We start from the raw sequence: 16,793 nt of genomic DNA on the forward strand, positions 1-16,793 counted from the left end.
TAGCCATACCTGACTTACCACGGCCAATCTGCTCCTCTTCACGCCAGTGATGCTGCTCCCATCTTTTGTCCACTTTTGGCAGATCTGCACCGACCACCTTCTCACATCTGGAGCGTACTTCCACTTCTTCGCTGAACGAAACAATAGTTTGCTTGTTCATGCCAGCGGGAAGCAGGAGCACGGTGCTCCTCAGGGTCCCCAGCAAGGACAGCAAAACCTGACAGACGGCCCCATCACCGGGGGCTCAGAGGGACCACACCACCCTTCCCCAACCTACACAAGTGATAATGCCCCAGCACTGATCTACAGGTGTTTTTCAAGGACTGGAACAAAGGGGTTGCTATTAGTGGGCTGGAACTGTGCTGCTGCGTGCGGTGGGGACTCAGACTGCTTGGTTGTACCAAAAGGCCCCATTTCTTCCCCCTCCTCCTCCTCCTGTGGTCCCCATTCAGCTCTATCATTTGAGAATGAGGCGAGTCGGGCACCAAGAAAAGCCTTTTACAGGGAGGTGTAAGCCAATACTCAGTTCAGGTGGAGAAAACTCCATGGTTGGATGCCCCAAGGAGTAGCAGTGACCCTCTCCTGGGGCAATGGGGATAAACAAGATGGCTTTTCATGGGTCTTCCCATCCTTCTCTTCATCCCTTCTCCTCTCCCTCTCCGCTGCTTTAAACCCTTTAACGACCACTTAGCCTGGGAGAAGAGGCTGAAAGAACTCAAGAGCCAAAGCAATGCCCACCGCTGCCTGCAAGATGGGGAAGATGACAAACAATGCACAGGGATGGTGGGAGGAGGACACTACACTTCTTTTTGTGCCCACCCCATCCTCTCACATTCCCCAGAGCAGCCCATCCACTGATGCTGGCTTGTCCCTTCGCTTTGACCTTTCTGTGAGCCATCATGTTCCCAGGAAAGTTTATTATTAGAGCTTGCACCTACCTAACCTAACCAAACAAACAGCCGCTAGCGGAAGGGACACCCTTCCCAAACCAAGCCAAACCCAAAATGTTTGTGTTTCATTTGCTTTGCAGCAGTGATTTTAATCTGCAGCAAAGACTAAGCAAATGCATCCCTTCCTTGCTTCTCTCTCCCATTTTAGGGAGGAAAATTTAGGGATGTTACTTATTTCTCTAGTCCTGCAGCCAGAGAGAGAAGAAAGATGTAGGTCTTTGCTTTGATAAGAGAAATCTCTTACCAGCCCCGCTCTGTCATGACCACATCCCACTGTCAGGGAGCAGGTCCTTGGGTAGGGGGACATGGCCCTTCAGCAGATTTATTTTAGGGAAGAAAAAAAAAAAAAGAAGGCATAACTCAAGGAGGTTTTTAACTCCATCTCCTGAAGAAACAAATCTTCAGGGAATCCTAAAACCATAGAGTAGTTTGGGTTGGAAGGGACATTAAAGCCCATCCAGTTCCAACCCCCCTGCCACGGGCAGGGACATCTTCCACTCGATCAGGTTGCTCAGAGCCCCGTCCAACCTGGCCTTGAACCTTTCCAGGGAGGGGGCATCTACCACCTCTCTGGGCAACCTGGTTCAGGGCTTCACCACCCTCGCAAAAAATTTCTTCCTTGAAGAAAGGGAGCGGTTTGTCGATTTGCCACTCTCCGTAAAGACCTTCTGAGCTCCTGGCCAACCTGAACTGGGCCTGAAGGAAGGGCTCAGGGCTCACAAAGCTGAGCCAGTTTGGCAGAGGAAAGAGATCTGGGCTGCACCCACCCCGGAGGATGTTACTGAACGGCAGAAAGCCAGAGCCAGCCACTCTTGCACCTCTGCCCCAGGCTGGACCGGCACCTGAGAAGTGTAGGGGGTGCAAAGATGCTTCTCCGAGAGCAGGATGGCTGCTGCCTCCTCTTTCGGCCGTACTCTGGACCAGCCAAATCCAGGAACAGCAAGCAATTTCTTCATTTTCTTCCGCAAATTTAAAGCAGAAGTCGTCGGTTCTCGCCAAGGCAGCTTCTAAGAGCATCTGTAGTCACCCGTGCACACGAAGATGTGTGTCAGGGAGGCGGACGCCGTGCCGGTGGGAATACACCAAACAGGGGCAGGTCACCTCTGACAGCACAAGGCATGTAAGAGGCACCATAACCTGTAATTCTGTTTTTGTGGTGTTCTTCGTGCCAGCAAAGGGAGAAGGGATGTGTCCGCTGGTACAGGATGAACTTCAGCCCTTATCTCAAGGGGTTGCACGGGGAAATACAACAAAATTCTCTATTGTTGCACAGGAAACACATCTTTCGACAGTTTTCAGCATCAAACCTGCCTCTGGGACCTTCCCCGTCTGCTGGTGACATCCCTTCTGACCTCGAGCAAAGCGCTTCCTCCTCGTTTCCCCGCGGCGTGGCAAAGCCTGCGAATAACCTCCGAGCATCGGGGGGGGGGGGGGCAGCAACCCCCCCACCCCAGCGCCGGGACGGCGCGCGAAGCCTCCACATCCCACGCTGGGGTTTTAGGGAAGAGGAGAGCGGTGCAGAGGGTGGGCACAACGGGGTTGGGACCTGCTTTCCTTCCCGTGCTCGTACAGCCCAAGCTCCGGCAGCAGAACACTGAGCACATCCTGCACGTTTGCAACCCTCTGACTTCAGAGACAACCCGGGCAACCCCACCCAGCTGCTGATGTGATGCACACAAGCCACCTTAGATATTCTGCATCTCCCTCCAGGACATCTTCCAACCCCTCCTTACCTTACATCCCCTGCAGCCTCCCCCTCTCCCAGCTCCTCAGTTATTCTTTCCCCAGGGCTTCCCAAAGCAAGCAGAGGTGCAAGGAAGAGACTGTGGGCAAAGCCAGCTCTTAGGCTGACAAGATAAAGAGTTAAAGCAGGCAGAGTAAAAGCTTTGGAAGAAAAATGGTTGTGTAATAAATCAGATATTAGAAGGCAGGAAGGTGCGCTATATAGAGGAATCAAAGTCCGGAACAGGATGTATATAAAGCAAATATTGAACTAACTTTGATAACACAGAAAAATAGAAGATTTTTGGTGGGGTTAACTGAAGGCTCAATTTGAACTATTATAAATTTCCTGTTTAACTCGTGTCGGGCGGTTTTACAGTGATCTATACAATACATTGTGTGCCTAATGATTTCCTAGCCATGAATGGGTCACTCAGATTTTACTTTCCATGCTTTTTTTTTCGTCTGTCCTGGAGCAATAAAGCTATTGAAATCCTCCAGGCCTTGCCCATTGGGTGTTTTCTTTCCTACCAAGACATCAAACTACCCTGAAGGTTTATTTTAAGCAAATTCAATAGGAGGGAATCACACAAGCACCTTGTTGAAAGTGTACAATGGGAGCCGAACCCAACGCTATTCAATTAACAAGCGCTCCATTTTCATGCAATTCCTGTTGTGAATTCATTACTTTAATTAGGCTAGCAATTTATGGAGCTAACAAGGCACCATTTGTCCGCGGACACGTAAGTGAAGAAATTCCAGATCAATTCACATTGGAAGGCGGAGTACCTCATGAAAAGCTGAGGAGAACTGGAAACCTCTGCAGATACTACCAGACTTGCCAAAACTGAGAGCGAGGAACGGGCCTAAGAACCCTGACTCAAGGTATGTGCTCAGGTTCAGCTAGGAAAACCCAACTCATCTCTCTTAGGAAACACAACTCATACAGTAGGAATCCACATTATCCGTTCCCTTTTGAAGCATTTTAAGCTTTTAAGGGTTTTGCTCTTCACTGACTCCTACTAGTAAGGGAGCACGATGCTCCCACCAGTCACTTGAGACCTTTCTCCCAGCATATAATCTGTGTTTGCCCTTGGCCACTGCCCGTCAGGCCAAGGCAAGGCTCATTTGCAGCGTCCCCAGATGAGTCAGGATCTCCCTCCACCCTGATGGCTCTTGCTTATACGTTTTTGGAGTATTTATCTTCTGAGCACGAGCAACCAGAAAAGCACACGAGTGTCTAGGTCACCTCCTACCACACTGGAAATATCGTTACCATTCACCCCCCCAGAAACCTATTTGCATTTTTCAGAGATGCTTTTGCACCAGCCTCACACTCAGCTTTTCTTCCATGGTTCTCTGAGCGATATGAGCTCAAATCCCTCTATCAATATCTTCAGCATTTGATTTTCAGTGCTGGCTCAAAGTCCTCCATGTCATTCCTCACCATTTCTCGACCCTCATCTGTATATAACATTCCTATACTTTACATCCTTAATTTCCTGTGTAAAAACTCCCGTGACAAAGATTTTTACATAAAGTGTTCACTGTCCACGTTCCTCCTGAGCACCACAAAATAACCTTCTCTCAGCCCGACTGTCCTTGCAGCACCGACCACTCTCCTCAAACCTTCAACCAACTCCCGACTGACCTGGTGACTCTTTCACCAACCCCATCGGCCTCCAAATTAACAGCTTCCCATCTTGAAAACACACCGAATACACTGTCCAAGTCCAGGTAGGGGAGATCTTCCACGTTTCCTTTGCCTAGAAAAGGAGTTACTGACGGAGAGCATCAAGTTGACAGGGAACAGGCTGAATGACAAGGGGGACAAACCAGGCAACCTCATGAGGTCCTTTCCCAACTGAGATTTAGTAGCTCCTCGGTCACCCACCTGTGCATCCCTCCCATCCATCCCTGCAGGCTGCAAGAAGTTATTCTGGACCAAAAAAAAACCCCAACCCAACCCAAATTTTAAGATTTTTAAGACAGAAAAGATCTTGAGTCTCAGCTTGATTTTGCCTGATCTGCCAGAATAGAGATTTTACCTGTTAGGTTCCCTGTGTCAGCACTGAAGTGTGAGTATGAGAGCCGTTACATGTAAAAAAATCTCTCAGTTGGCCGAACGCAGAAGCAGCTGAAGGCCAGGAGTCCTCAAGTTTAAGCGGAATCTAACAAGGATTTCTGGGGGAACGGGACCCATAGCTCTGAAGCTGAACAGCAGTGTGAGAAGAGCAAATACACATTAACCCAAAAGTTCGATTCTGCTCCACAGTCAGTAGAGAATGAGGGAGAGGAGAAGAATAAGCCACTTGAAACAAGCAAAAAAAGGATGCCCCTACACAGGAGTTTGGTCAGAGGAGATCTCGTTTGACCTTTGTATTTTGTTCCTGAAACTGGAGACCGTAAAGACGACAAGGTTATAAGTGTGCTCACGGCACTCTGAACGTTACGCGTTCTCCCTCCACAGTTTTGGCTGCTAAAAATAAAGTGACATTTCAACAGCCTCGGCCTGAAGAAGAGCGTTTGGTGGATGGGGGCCCGAGGCGAGGGCAAGGGCTGCGGGGGGAGACACGGCAGCGAGCCAGCAGCGCCGGCTGCCCAGAGAACGGCAGCAGATAAAACCGTCACACCCCGTGCGCTCTCCTGCTCGAAGCTTTTACTGCTCTCTATTCTTCTGCTAATGCACCAAGGCGAGGATATTTCCTCTGATCCTGTAGCACAGGAGTTTCCTCCCCAAACCCTGGTTTCCTCGTAAGATTTGTTGACGTAACTTCGTACTTTCCCACACACCTTAACGCCCCTCCGGGTTGCAGGAGCCGTGTTAAACGGCCACGAAACTGAAGCCAACAGGAGCAGAATCAAACCCGGATCTCCACGGAGAAACCACTGCCGGCCCATCGGGCGAGTCAAAGCTTATCAGTTACGACCACCACTTTTGGAAAGGTTTAAGCTAGAGTATTCTTGGAATGGAGAAAAATTGGTTTTCCCTTATTTTTGCCACGGAAAATAATCCAGTGGGATGGAGCATTCCAGGATTACAATACGGGGGGGTGGGCAAAAGCAGCAGGTAGAAAAACCCGCCTGTGTCTTACAGAATTCCTAGGACGCACAGGAGCAGGGGGATCAGTGGTGAGCAGAGCCTGCAGAGAGGCGATACAGCCCTTGCTTTAAAAGCTTCCCCACCAAAAAAAAAAATCTTACAAGTGTACAGCTAATAAAACTGCAAAGACAGAAATGGATTCAACAAATAAATAAATAAATAGATAGATTTACTTGCCTTGTGTTTGTAGGCGACGTTTCCCGCTTTTAAGCCCTCCAGATGACTCTTGCAACGTGCCTGTGCGAAGGCCAGGAGGGATATCTGCAACACGGACAGAAGCACGGGAGCAACAGGTCGGAGCTCTCGATGTTGTGAAGCGTCTCACAGAGCTGATGGAGCCGCTGGGGTGCAACCAGCCCGTGCCTACCGCCACAGGGACGCGCGGCAAACCCGCCACTTGCGTTTGCGCGGAGGAAAACCACCTGAATTCAGGCTAAAATGATGGCTTAACGCTACCTCGTGTCAAGCCAGCCGTCTTCGCTAAACGTCCCGGTGAATCTGGTAAGAGGCACGCCTCGCTTCTAGAAAAATAACCCAATATTTCACTATTGGGGTAGTTTCTCGAAAGTCCCAAATCACAAACAGCGCATCGCTGGCCACGGAGTTTTTCCTCTTCACTCGCAAGCCGTTAAGAGCGGAGCTCTGGAGATAAACTCCTCCTGGCCAGAGCTCCGAAGAGCTACACGTGCGGAGGTGACAGTCTCATTTCTGTAGCCTTTCTGCAAAAGCGTTTTCTTTGCGACGAGCGCCTCATAAAATCCTAGCGAGGTGATGACTTTTGCTTTTTAGTAATCAAGCACAAACTGATCTCAGGTTAAATCTTGAAAACCCAAAGGGGAGATGCAGAAACCAGGGCACAAAGGCAGCGAGAGGGGTTACGCATCAAAGAGCGAAACCCTCACTTGAAAGATAATCCAGGCAGGTTTAAAAAAAATAAAAAAATAAAAAATTTAAAAAAAAAAGTTGCTTTTCTTTCACGGACTTTCAGCAACTTTTCTGCATTTGAAGAGCATCTTAAGAATAACCACCTGGTAAGCCATGGCCGAGGCTCTGGGTTTCCCTGCTCAAGCAGGTGAGGGATGGTGGAAACCCTCCCGGGTCCAGGAGGGAACATGTGCCCGCACGTTTGCAGCAACAGGACCCAAAAGCTCTTGGCAAAACCCACCCGTGACCGATTCTGTGGGGTCTGCAGTCTAATAAACTGGCCGCTTCTCTCAGACAATCACTACATAACGCTAGGGAAGGCGTTTAGTGTTGCGTGGACAGCACATACCAACAAGTCAAAAGGAAACTGCCCTGTCCTCAGCAGCTCAAAAGCAGTGGATGCTGCCCAAGGGCATTTATGAGCAGAAGATGCTTTTCAGAACCGGTTGCATAGCAAAATAAAACTCCTGGATTTCAGTCAACAGTCCGTGCATCAGAAGCTGCTATTTCTTCTGTGCGTACTTGAAATATGCAAACCAGGCTGAATTTAACACGCTGTTTTTACATAAACAGTTCATAGAAATCAATTGAGCGCGAAACCTTCCTACAAAAATAAAATAAAATAAAATAAAATAAAATAAAATAAAATAAAATAAAATGCAAAAGCGTTGTCAAACAGACAGAAATTATTTGCAGATTCGGTTTCATCAGCAAACTGATCTGACTCATGCACAGCCTCCCACTCAGCAACCACGGCACGAAAAGGAGGGTGAGGCGGGATCGCCCTCTCAATGGCAGCCTGATTTGAGATCAGCAGAAGCTGATCCTGAAACTGCATCCTCATTTTTACAAACACAAGGAGTAGGATCTAGCTCCCGCATTTGTGTATATGCAACTATCAATTTATGCTTACATACAATTGCTGGAAGACAGAGACAGCAGGCATGAAGCGGCTTAATATCCTTTATCCTACAATGAGTTTTAAATTTTACCCAATTAGAAGCTCAAGTGCGAAGCTCTAAACTTAAAATATCAGCTTAAAAAACCCCAAACCTTAAATCTGAAACTATAAACATATAAGCATATGAACTAGTCACCTTTCTGCCAGTTTAGAAAACTAACAAATTTTAAAAGAAAACCGCTCAAAGCTTAAAAATTCAAGTTTAGGAAACAGTGAGTTTATTAAAGCAGTCAAAGACAGACAGCAGATGGATACTGTTTATTGTTTTTTTCTATCACATCTGAGTTACAGGTGTAAAAGTCACACAAACTGCAGGTATAAACATGTAAAACAATACAAAAATAAATGGAAAGGTAATTTTATATTTACTGAATCAAGTTGTGTAATAAATACAATAGGCAAAAAGCTTCAATCACACAATTCAGTTTAACTGAAGTTACAGTAGTGTTTGTAAATACAAGTTTTTAACTTAAAGTTGCAAATATTAAAGCATTGAGAACTAGTATAAAAGTGAATTTTGGCACATTGTAAAGTGAGAAGTGTTACATTAGTATCTGACTTGTGTAAAAATGAAGCAATTTCTCACTAGCTTTCTGAGGTACATTTTTAAACAATCTAAAATTAGATCAACAATGCGGTTCTAACAACTCACAGTTTACAATTCACTATACTAGTTACAATTTTTCCCTTTTAAGAATACCAAAGTATTCCAGAGCTTAAATCTGTGCAAATTCAGGAAAGTTTCAATTAAAAAACAATAATAAAAAGCTTATTAGGGAACTTTTACGTGCAACTTAAATCCTTCTCTGCAATCAGTTTTGTTAATTGCAAAGTGTAAAATTGGACTAATACCAAATTGCACAGCTTAATATAAAATACTCCGAGACTGCAGCGCAGTTCAAGTTGCAAATGTTCCTAAGTTTATCACATTTTTCTCCCTATAACTTCAGTAACTTCTGATCACACTCATTCTCGGTGAGGAAAAAAAAAAAAAAACACCACCACAAGCTGCTAACATGGAGGTCAGCAAAGCATGTAAACCCCTTGAGGACTCTCAGCACTTCTTCACAATATCAGAAATGCCTGGACACAAAGTTACTGTTACCAATTTTCAAAATGCAGTAAAAGATAAAAGGAACAGTGTAATGGCACTTTTGCTGTATCCAAACATTTGTGGTTTAGAAATGGTGCTTTTTTTTTTTTTTTTTTTTTTTTTTTTTTTTTGAGTTTTACAGTAGCTATAAAATTTTTCAAAACTAGATCCTTACAAGTATCTCAACCCTCACCTCAACTGCAAAAGAGTGAGGAAACCAGATTACCCTACAGCTGGGGCTTGACACAGTATAAACATCTCTGACCAGAGTACAAAAGTTACGCTCTTCTAAAAAAAAAAAAAGAAAAGTGCTGCTGATTGTTAGAAGTAACTCCAAAATAATCAGCAACTGCTATTAAACTACCAGCAGCATCAGGCATTTACATATTTTAGTCCTCAAAGAGTTTTCTTTTAAACAGTTTAACCATTTGTGCTAATATTCTTCACTAGGTTAAAATTAAGTCCTTTCACCAAAACTGTTTTTCCTTTAAAAAAAAAGAGGGTGCAAGCAATACAACCCCTGACATCCATTTATTTTATGCTTTGTGAATAAATGGTGTCATCTGCAAGGCACTACTATGTTTAAAGGATACCACTGTCACAGTTTCACTATTTCGGTATTTTTTCTGTTTTAAAGTCACAGTTTAAAACTAAAAAAGAAAAATAAAATTGAGGTAATCAATTCATTTCCATACCAAAATATATTAATTGAAATAGTACCAGTATGGTGAAAGGTCTTCATAATACACAGCTATTACCATATAGCATGCAGTACAGTATATAAGTATACTAGGCCTTTGTTCTGAGCTCTTCTGTTTCAGTTTTTAAGGAACGGCTCAATTTGCACAGTAGCGCGCCAATTTTCAATACTGCTTTCTTTTTTGTTCACGGGGCATCTCACTTGTAATTACAACTTGCTGCGCCAAGCCCAGATGAATTAGCCCCATCAACATTTGTTTTTGAGCTGCACAAATTGGAGTTCTTAAAAAGAGTTCAGCAGAGCAAGATAAGCTACAGTATCTTCATCTATCGCTCAATCAATTGCACTTAAATCTACTCTGTTATTGATTTACAAGTCAAGACAAAGCACCAACGAAGGGCCCGTTGTCCCAACCACTGGTATTTCTTCTGACATTACACAGTCATACCACTATTCTAGAAATATGGCTTTGCAGATTAGATAACTTGTACTGAAAAGGAGCACACTGGGTTTACACTAAGTTTATTGGCAAAGAACTATAATTTGTTAATTATAATTTTCTAATGCCCCTTTTTATTGCAGTGTTACAACCAGAATTTTGTACTCTAATAATCCTGGCCTGATAAATAGTTTCATGCAATCAACTGTACTTAGTTTGTAAACACCTGCTAGCCCCCCCAAATTCACTGCTAGCTACGTTTACTCTACCAGGCACTACAGTATATTAAGACTAAAGTATAGCCATGCATAGATAAACTCACGAGCCTTATCATGATGCTCTATACCTGTAATATGGGTTTACCCCAGAAAGCCTAGAAACACAAACTAATCACTGGCTTTTACTGTACTTCAACAGGATACAAGTAGTTTATAAAGTCTCGTGGTGTGCAAAAAAAAAAAAAAAAAAAAACATATTCTTAACTTCAGACAGCTCTTTGTATCTAGTAGGAAAGCTAATAACGAAACCTTATCAACATCTATATCCCAATCTGCAGCACCTGGAATTCCACCTCGGCACTGTGTAACCACCACAGCACAGGCACCGAGCCAGCTAGTAGCAACGTGTACTGAAAATCTACCTAAAAGGTGTTTCAGTTTTTAACAGGCCTATTGAAATTTCAGTCATTTCATATTCCAAAGGTAAAAGATATATTTCTTAAGTAAGGCATGAAACTGTCTCTAGCCTTGGGTTTAATGACAGGAGTTAAACGTCATTTTCCTGCCACAAAAAGACTCTGTGGACATGTTGTAAGTATTTTAAGAGTACTGTAAGAACTTATTAATTCTATTTCTTACTGCCTTACACACATCTGACCAAAAAGAAAAGTTGCAGTTGTATTAAAAGGCTGAGCTGTTCCTAAGGCAAGGGAATATGAAAATAAAAAATTCCTCCTGGGACTGTTTTCACTTGACTACATTCTGAACACACAGAATTCTACAATAATCTGCTTATTCAAATAAGCTTCAGTAATTACCTTTAAGTAGCTGGTAGGGTACCTTATCATCCTCCGGTCAGTGATCTATGAAGTCTCACTTAAAATTGCACTAAATCAAGTTAAAGGACAAGTTGACAGAATTCCTATTACAATGTAATTTAGTAATGTTTAGTAAAGGTTTTGTCGCAAGTATTTAAAACCCGGTGTATCAGTTTAGTGAAATGTTATGGCGTGCAAATTCTTCTGAATGTTTCACAAACAAGTTATTTCATATTTCAAGTATATCTTTTGATATTTTTTACCTTTGGAAATAAGTTGTTTTAATGAAAAGAAATTCTTTACTAAAGAATCTCGCTCTTCTCTTGCCTTACTTAGTTTTTAGTAGTGAAGTAAGAATCCTTCAGAGATAATCTGCTAAGCAACAACAAGTCGCAGATCACTACAATTCATGTCATATTTTCTAGACCACCAATAACAACCATGGGAAGAAAGCAAGATATCTTCCCCTATCTCATTTCACCCTGAAATGTATAAACATCTTTCTTTAGAAAAGTCAAAATTTCCATTGCAGATTCAAACTGTGCAGAGGTTAAGATACGTGCTGTCCCCTCAGAAAAACGCAGATGCCGAAGTGTTCCCCCATTTCTCACTTTGGGAACGTCCCGGCACCTGTGGGATTTGGTACCCTCCCGAGTTTTTGAAGTATTCCCCCATTTCTCGTTTTGGAAACACCCTAAAAACTGTGGGATTAGGTACTCCGACTTTCCTAATTGTTCCCCCATTTCTCACTTTGGAAACACCCTAAAAACTGTGGGATTAGGGACTCCTCCAAGTTTTTGAAGCGTTCCCCCATTTCTCGCTTTGGGAACACCCTAAAAAATGAGGGATTGGGTACTCTTCCCAGTTTTCTAATTGTTCCCCCATTTCTCGCTTTGGGAACACCCCACCAGCTGTGGGATTAGGGACTCCTCCCAGTTTTTGAAGTGTTCCCCCATTTCTCGCTTTGGGAACACCCTAAAATCTGTGGGATTAGGTACTCTGACTTTCCTAATTGTTCCCACATTTCTTGCTTTGGGAACACCCCACCAGCTGTGAGATTAGGGACTCTTCTGAGTTTTTTTAAATGTTCTCCCATTTCTCGCTTTGGGAACACCCTAAAAAACGAGGGATTGGGTACTCTTCCCAGTTTCCTAATTGTTCCCCCATTTCTCGCTTTGGGAACACCCCACCAGCTGTGGGATTAGGGACTCCTCCAAGTTTTTGAAGTGTTCCCCCATTTCTCGCTTTGGGAACACCCTAAAAACTGTGGGATTAGGTACTCCAAGTTTCCCAATTGTTCCCCCATTTCTCGCTTTGGGAACACCCCACCAGCTCTGGCATTAGGGACTCTTCTGAGTTTTTTTAAGTGCTCCCCCATTTCTCGCTTTGGGAACACCCTAAAAACTGTGAGATTAGGTACTTTGAGTTTCCTAATTGCTCCCCCATTTCTCGCTTTGGGAACACCCCACCAGCTGTGGGATTAGGGACTCCTCCAAGTTTTTGAAGCGTTCCCCCATTTCTCGCTTTGGGAACACCCTAAAAACTGTGGGATTGGGTACACTTCCGAGTTTTTTAAATGTTCCCCCATTTCTTGCTTTAGGAACATCCTCCAATCCCACATACTGAAGGATACCACTGCTCAAAGCTCCTGTGCAACAAGGTTCAAGGGACACACAGAGACTGAAGTGGTTTGATTATCTGCATGACGGACCAATTCCATGATTACATTCTGACCTACTAGGAAATACAGTTTTGCTTCTTTTCTTCTTCTTTTAAATAAGTTTCCACTACTAGCCAGAGATTCCATGGGATGCTTTTTACAGTCTGGAACTAAGGTGAAGTGGAAGCAAACCTGCCAGTACAAACAGCTAAGCAGTTACCATATTAAAATGCCAACCTTACAGGAATGATTTCTTAGTTTTAAAAGGAGTGCTGAAAATTGACATTTCACTTAATTTTCTAGTTAACCAGCAAGGACAACAGCATTTTTGGTTACTGACAGTAGGTGGTTCGGAAACGCACAGAACGCACATGCTTATGTCTTCTGCTCAAAGAGATCATGATACTCTTGTTCTTCTAGTTCTCTGTTGTACTTCTCTATTTCCCTGTTGGCTTCTTCCAAGTAATCATTCATGAATTGGTCCATTACTGATTTTGAAAAACTAAGAAAAAAAAACATTTGTGCAAACACCGTTGATTAGAAAAGAACACACAGGTTTGAAGGACGTGCCAGTCAGGGACCCCTACTGAAAGCAGAAATTCAATGTATTATCTTCCAGTTGTCCTGCAGTCAGACCTAACCACAACTCTATTCCTGGGAATAAAGGAATTGCACAATAGACATTTCCCAATCGAGAGGAAGAATATAAGAAGAGCAAAACTACAGCAGGTTTGCAGATGTTTACAGTTATTTTGGATAAGTGGAAGTCTACAAAACTGCCCAACATTTCCATAATCCAGAAGTGGTTGACCAGGGCCTGCATCTTTTACTGCCAAACACCAAGATGGTGTTGGAGTAAAGGTCCAGTGAATACTGAAGCCCAAGTTTGCTGCTAGGCTATTTTCTGCTAGTACACCATAACTAGGAGCTTACCCTGCAGACAGAAGTCTGCTGGTTTAAAATTTTAAAGTTGTTCCACAGGGCATAGAAAATAACTGTTTTTCTTACTCCAAAATAGAATCACAGAATCCACTAAGATTTTTGTAAAGTTTGTCGAAGTTAAAAGTGAAAAGTAAACTGGGAATATAAAACCAAATTTGAAATTTCGATAATAAAGGCAAAAGCAATAGAAAGATATGAAAACAAGAAAAAAGAACGGGAAACACACTGGAACATTAGTATTACTCTGGCGTTCCTTGCCAAAGACAAAAATATGATCAGGTTTAAATTAAAAAATAAAAATAATTTCTGGAAAGAAATCCAGATGACCCTACTTCAGCTGTAGGTCGTGTTCTATAAACTGACACCAAATAAGACCAGCAAGAACAGTGCATTTACAGATGTGTACATGCCACAATTTCTTAAGTAAATCACACTGCTTGTACGCTGAAGTAGTTTTAAAATAAGGTTTTGCTTGCCTAAATGAGTTTAAAAAGTGATTACAAAAAAATGCAACTCCACACCTAATTCTGAACACCCTGTTCATATTACTGGATTGTATCCAGTAAGGTTTTTCTCATGCTGAGTTACAAAATGAGAGCAATCAGCATTTAACATCAGCTCCACTGCAAAATGTGGCACAAAAAAGGATACCATAGTAAAACCTAAACCAGCCCTGCCTGTGTTTACTTGAGTGTGTGCACGCACACAAAATTATATTCACTTGGAAGTTTTAATCAGTCATGACCAGGCATTAAGCAATATTACAGCACTATCTGGTTTGAAAAATATTTCTTTGACAAACTGTGGTCCATAAATTTTTCTCTGCGTGAGCTCATGTATGGTTTGGGATTGTTTTGTTGCTCCTATTCTGCTTCTTAAATCGTATCTCTGAAAAAGTGTTTTAACAGTAAGCTTTAAATGGCAAGTAGCCATGCGCAGATTTAAGGAACAAAACTTTTGGCTTCATATTACTACCTACAAATCAAACTGGCTCTTCACTGTGTCATCGGCTTTGACAGTCTACATTTCAGATTTGCATAGCTTGTTGCTTACCTAAAACCTTCACCAAAACCCCCCCGCATTTTAAAGGATACATGGATGGTAATCCATTTTGTCACCAAAAAAATTCACAAATTGAGTCCCATTGTAAAAATAACCAGCCGGAAGTGGATCCAGGTGGCGCTTCACCTACATTAAGAAAGAATATACTGGACATTAAAACCTCAAAACTGCTTAGGAACAATCCTAAAAAGCTTTGACAGATAAAATAACAATTCCTTCTGCTGAACTTAACAGCCAGGGAGGAAGGCATAGCTCCTGGCTATATAAAGGAGCGCTCTGTATGACAAATGACATCCATAAGGACGAGGGGCGTCACAGCCATGCCAAACTCTGGGGAACCCAACTCCAGAGAGCACTTACAACCTACAGGTAGTTGATGAGGGCAGGATTAGGCATTTGAGATCCTAATTTGCAAGCGACAACCTGCACAGCACAGAACAGGGAGAAAAGATGGGAAAGGACCAGCAACCACAAGAGTATGCTTGTCAAACATCTGACACCTCTCCCTACTTTTCAGAGCTAACTTGAAGCTCTGGGATAACACCAAGATTTCTATCTCAAATCCCTCCTGGACAGCCTCAGTTGTGTTTCAAGTCTATCAAAAGACAGTAAATGCCGTAATAATTTAGTGCTCAGCACACTTGTTACGGCAGGTATGGGAAGTGCTCTATCATAACAAATGGATATTTAAGAAAATCAGCCAAAGGAAGGGCTTGCTATTAATTGCTTCTACTTACGTGAATGTTTTTTATTTCCTGAAGGGTTAGCATTCCTCTGGTTTTCAGGGCTTTCCTCTGAGGCTTCTGTACAAAGAATTAGACCATAGTTATATACCTACTGAGTGACAATGTGATACTACAGTTTAGTTATGTTAAAAAACCACCAACCCAAACCACAAACCAGAAAGTTCTTTCTTGACAATGTGGATAACGAGAGTGAAACCTATGATCACATGCTATCATGCTCAAGCCCGGCACAGAAGTACTCCTTTTAGAAGCATGGATTTTAAAAATTCCTTTCTAGACAGAATTATTCAATTATATTAAGGCACTCACAACTAGGTTCTGAAAACAAAAGTAAAACTGAAGTGATCTTACATAAAACACCGGTAAAAATGACAAATTCTAAAAGTATTTTAAACAATGCAATTTAAATACAGCTTTACTGAAAAAAATGAAGAAAATTGGCACAGGAATAGAAAAACAATCTAGTTTTTAGTCTGAAAAGTTTTATAATTCATTATTTTCATGCAGCATGCAGTAAGTCTCAGAACTATCTGAAACCCTGTTAGCCATGACTAGTGAGATTGTACAGACTATCTGTGGTCTTGAACTGCTCCGAGGAAGCACTTCACACTTGAAGTAGCATTTATGTTCATAAAATTAAAATTGTATTCCACAGAGTGCTTGCTTATATGTCAAAAGCATTTGTTTCCATATATTACCCATGTGATATGTACAGAGCATGAGTTATCATCACAGAAAAAATATATATATAAAAATATAAAAACATATATATAAAATATATGTATACTTCCCTGAAGTAACACAACCTACTAGGAGAACAGAGGTGAGAACATGAAGAGGCTTAGAAACAGCTCCAACAACGGTCTGCAGGAAGCTTTTTTCCCTTCTTGAACAGCTTTTTAGAGATACTATGCGAATTCTAAGCCATAAAGAGGTGACCATGAGCATTTTTAACTAACAAATGTTCCAAAATGGCCATCACAAAAGGGCACAGTTGGAACTATAGGCTCAAGTTCCAACTAGAGTGCTAAAATATGCAATTTGTATGGTTGAACGGTTTTTGTTCAAGTATATTTCTGAATCAAGCCTCAGGACTCACTTCCTAAGACCTTGACGAGCAGCCTGGCAAAAATACCTGTTGGTATTTCTCGGTTATGTAGCAGCGAACCATCCTGTCCTGCACTCCTGGTCAGGTCGTGCCACTCACTGTGTGAAGTGAGCAACACACCACAATGGCAAAAACGTGCTTGCTAGGCTTCTCACAACGTGCATGTTCCCCGTTCCCTACTCCAACTTCTACTGCATAGGTACATGAGCCATGCAGAAATACATGAAGCCTTACACAGCTGCGCCCTTGACAAATTAAGCAAGACAAAAACGAAAAAAAAATATACCCTCCATTTCAGTGGATTACTTCCAAGGAGGTTTAATTTAGTGAATCAAAACAGGTTTTCA

General features: G+C 42.6%; 1 protein-coding gene across 1 annotated transcript in view; it reads right to left on the reverse strand.

Moving 5' to 3' along the window:
- Positions 1–7,903: 7,903 nt before the first annotated feature.
- Positions 7,904–16,793, reverse strand: part of DNAAF9 (dynein axonemal assembly factor 9) — a 78,399-nt gene continuing 69,509 nt past the window's right edge. Inside the window, exons 35-37 of the mRNA XM_042807763.1 lie at positions 15,330–15,395; positions 14,625–14,718; positions 7,904–13,076 (exon numbers count right to left, since the gene is read on the reverse strand). Coding sequence (XP_042663697.1) covers positions 12,964–13,076; positions 14,625–14,718; positions 15,330–15,395 — 273 coding nt within the window. The 3' untranslated portion in view covers positions 7,904–12,963. The remainder of the gene's footprint in view (positions 13,077–14,624; positions 14,719–15,329; positions 15,396–16,793) is intronic.

The sequence above is a fragment of the Tyto alba genome, unplaced genomic scaffold, assembly GCF_018691265.1.
Source record: "Tyto alba isolate M040663 unplaced genomic scaffold, T.alba_DEE_v4.0 Super-Scaffold_6, whole genome shotgun sequence".
Taxonomy (NCBI): Eukaryota; Metazoa; Chordata; class Aves; order Strigiformes; family Tytonidae; genus Tyto; species Tyto alba.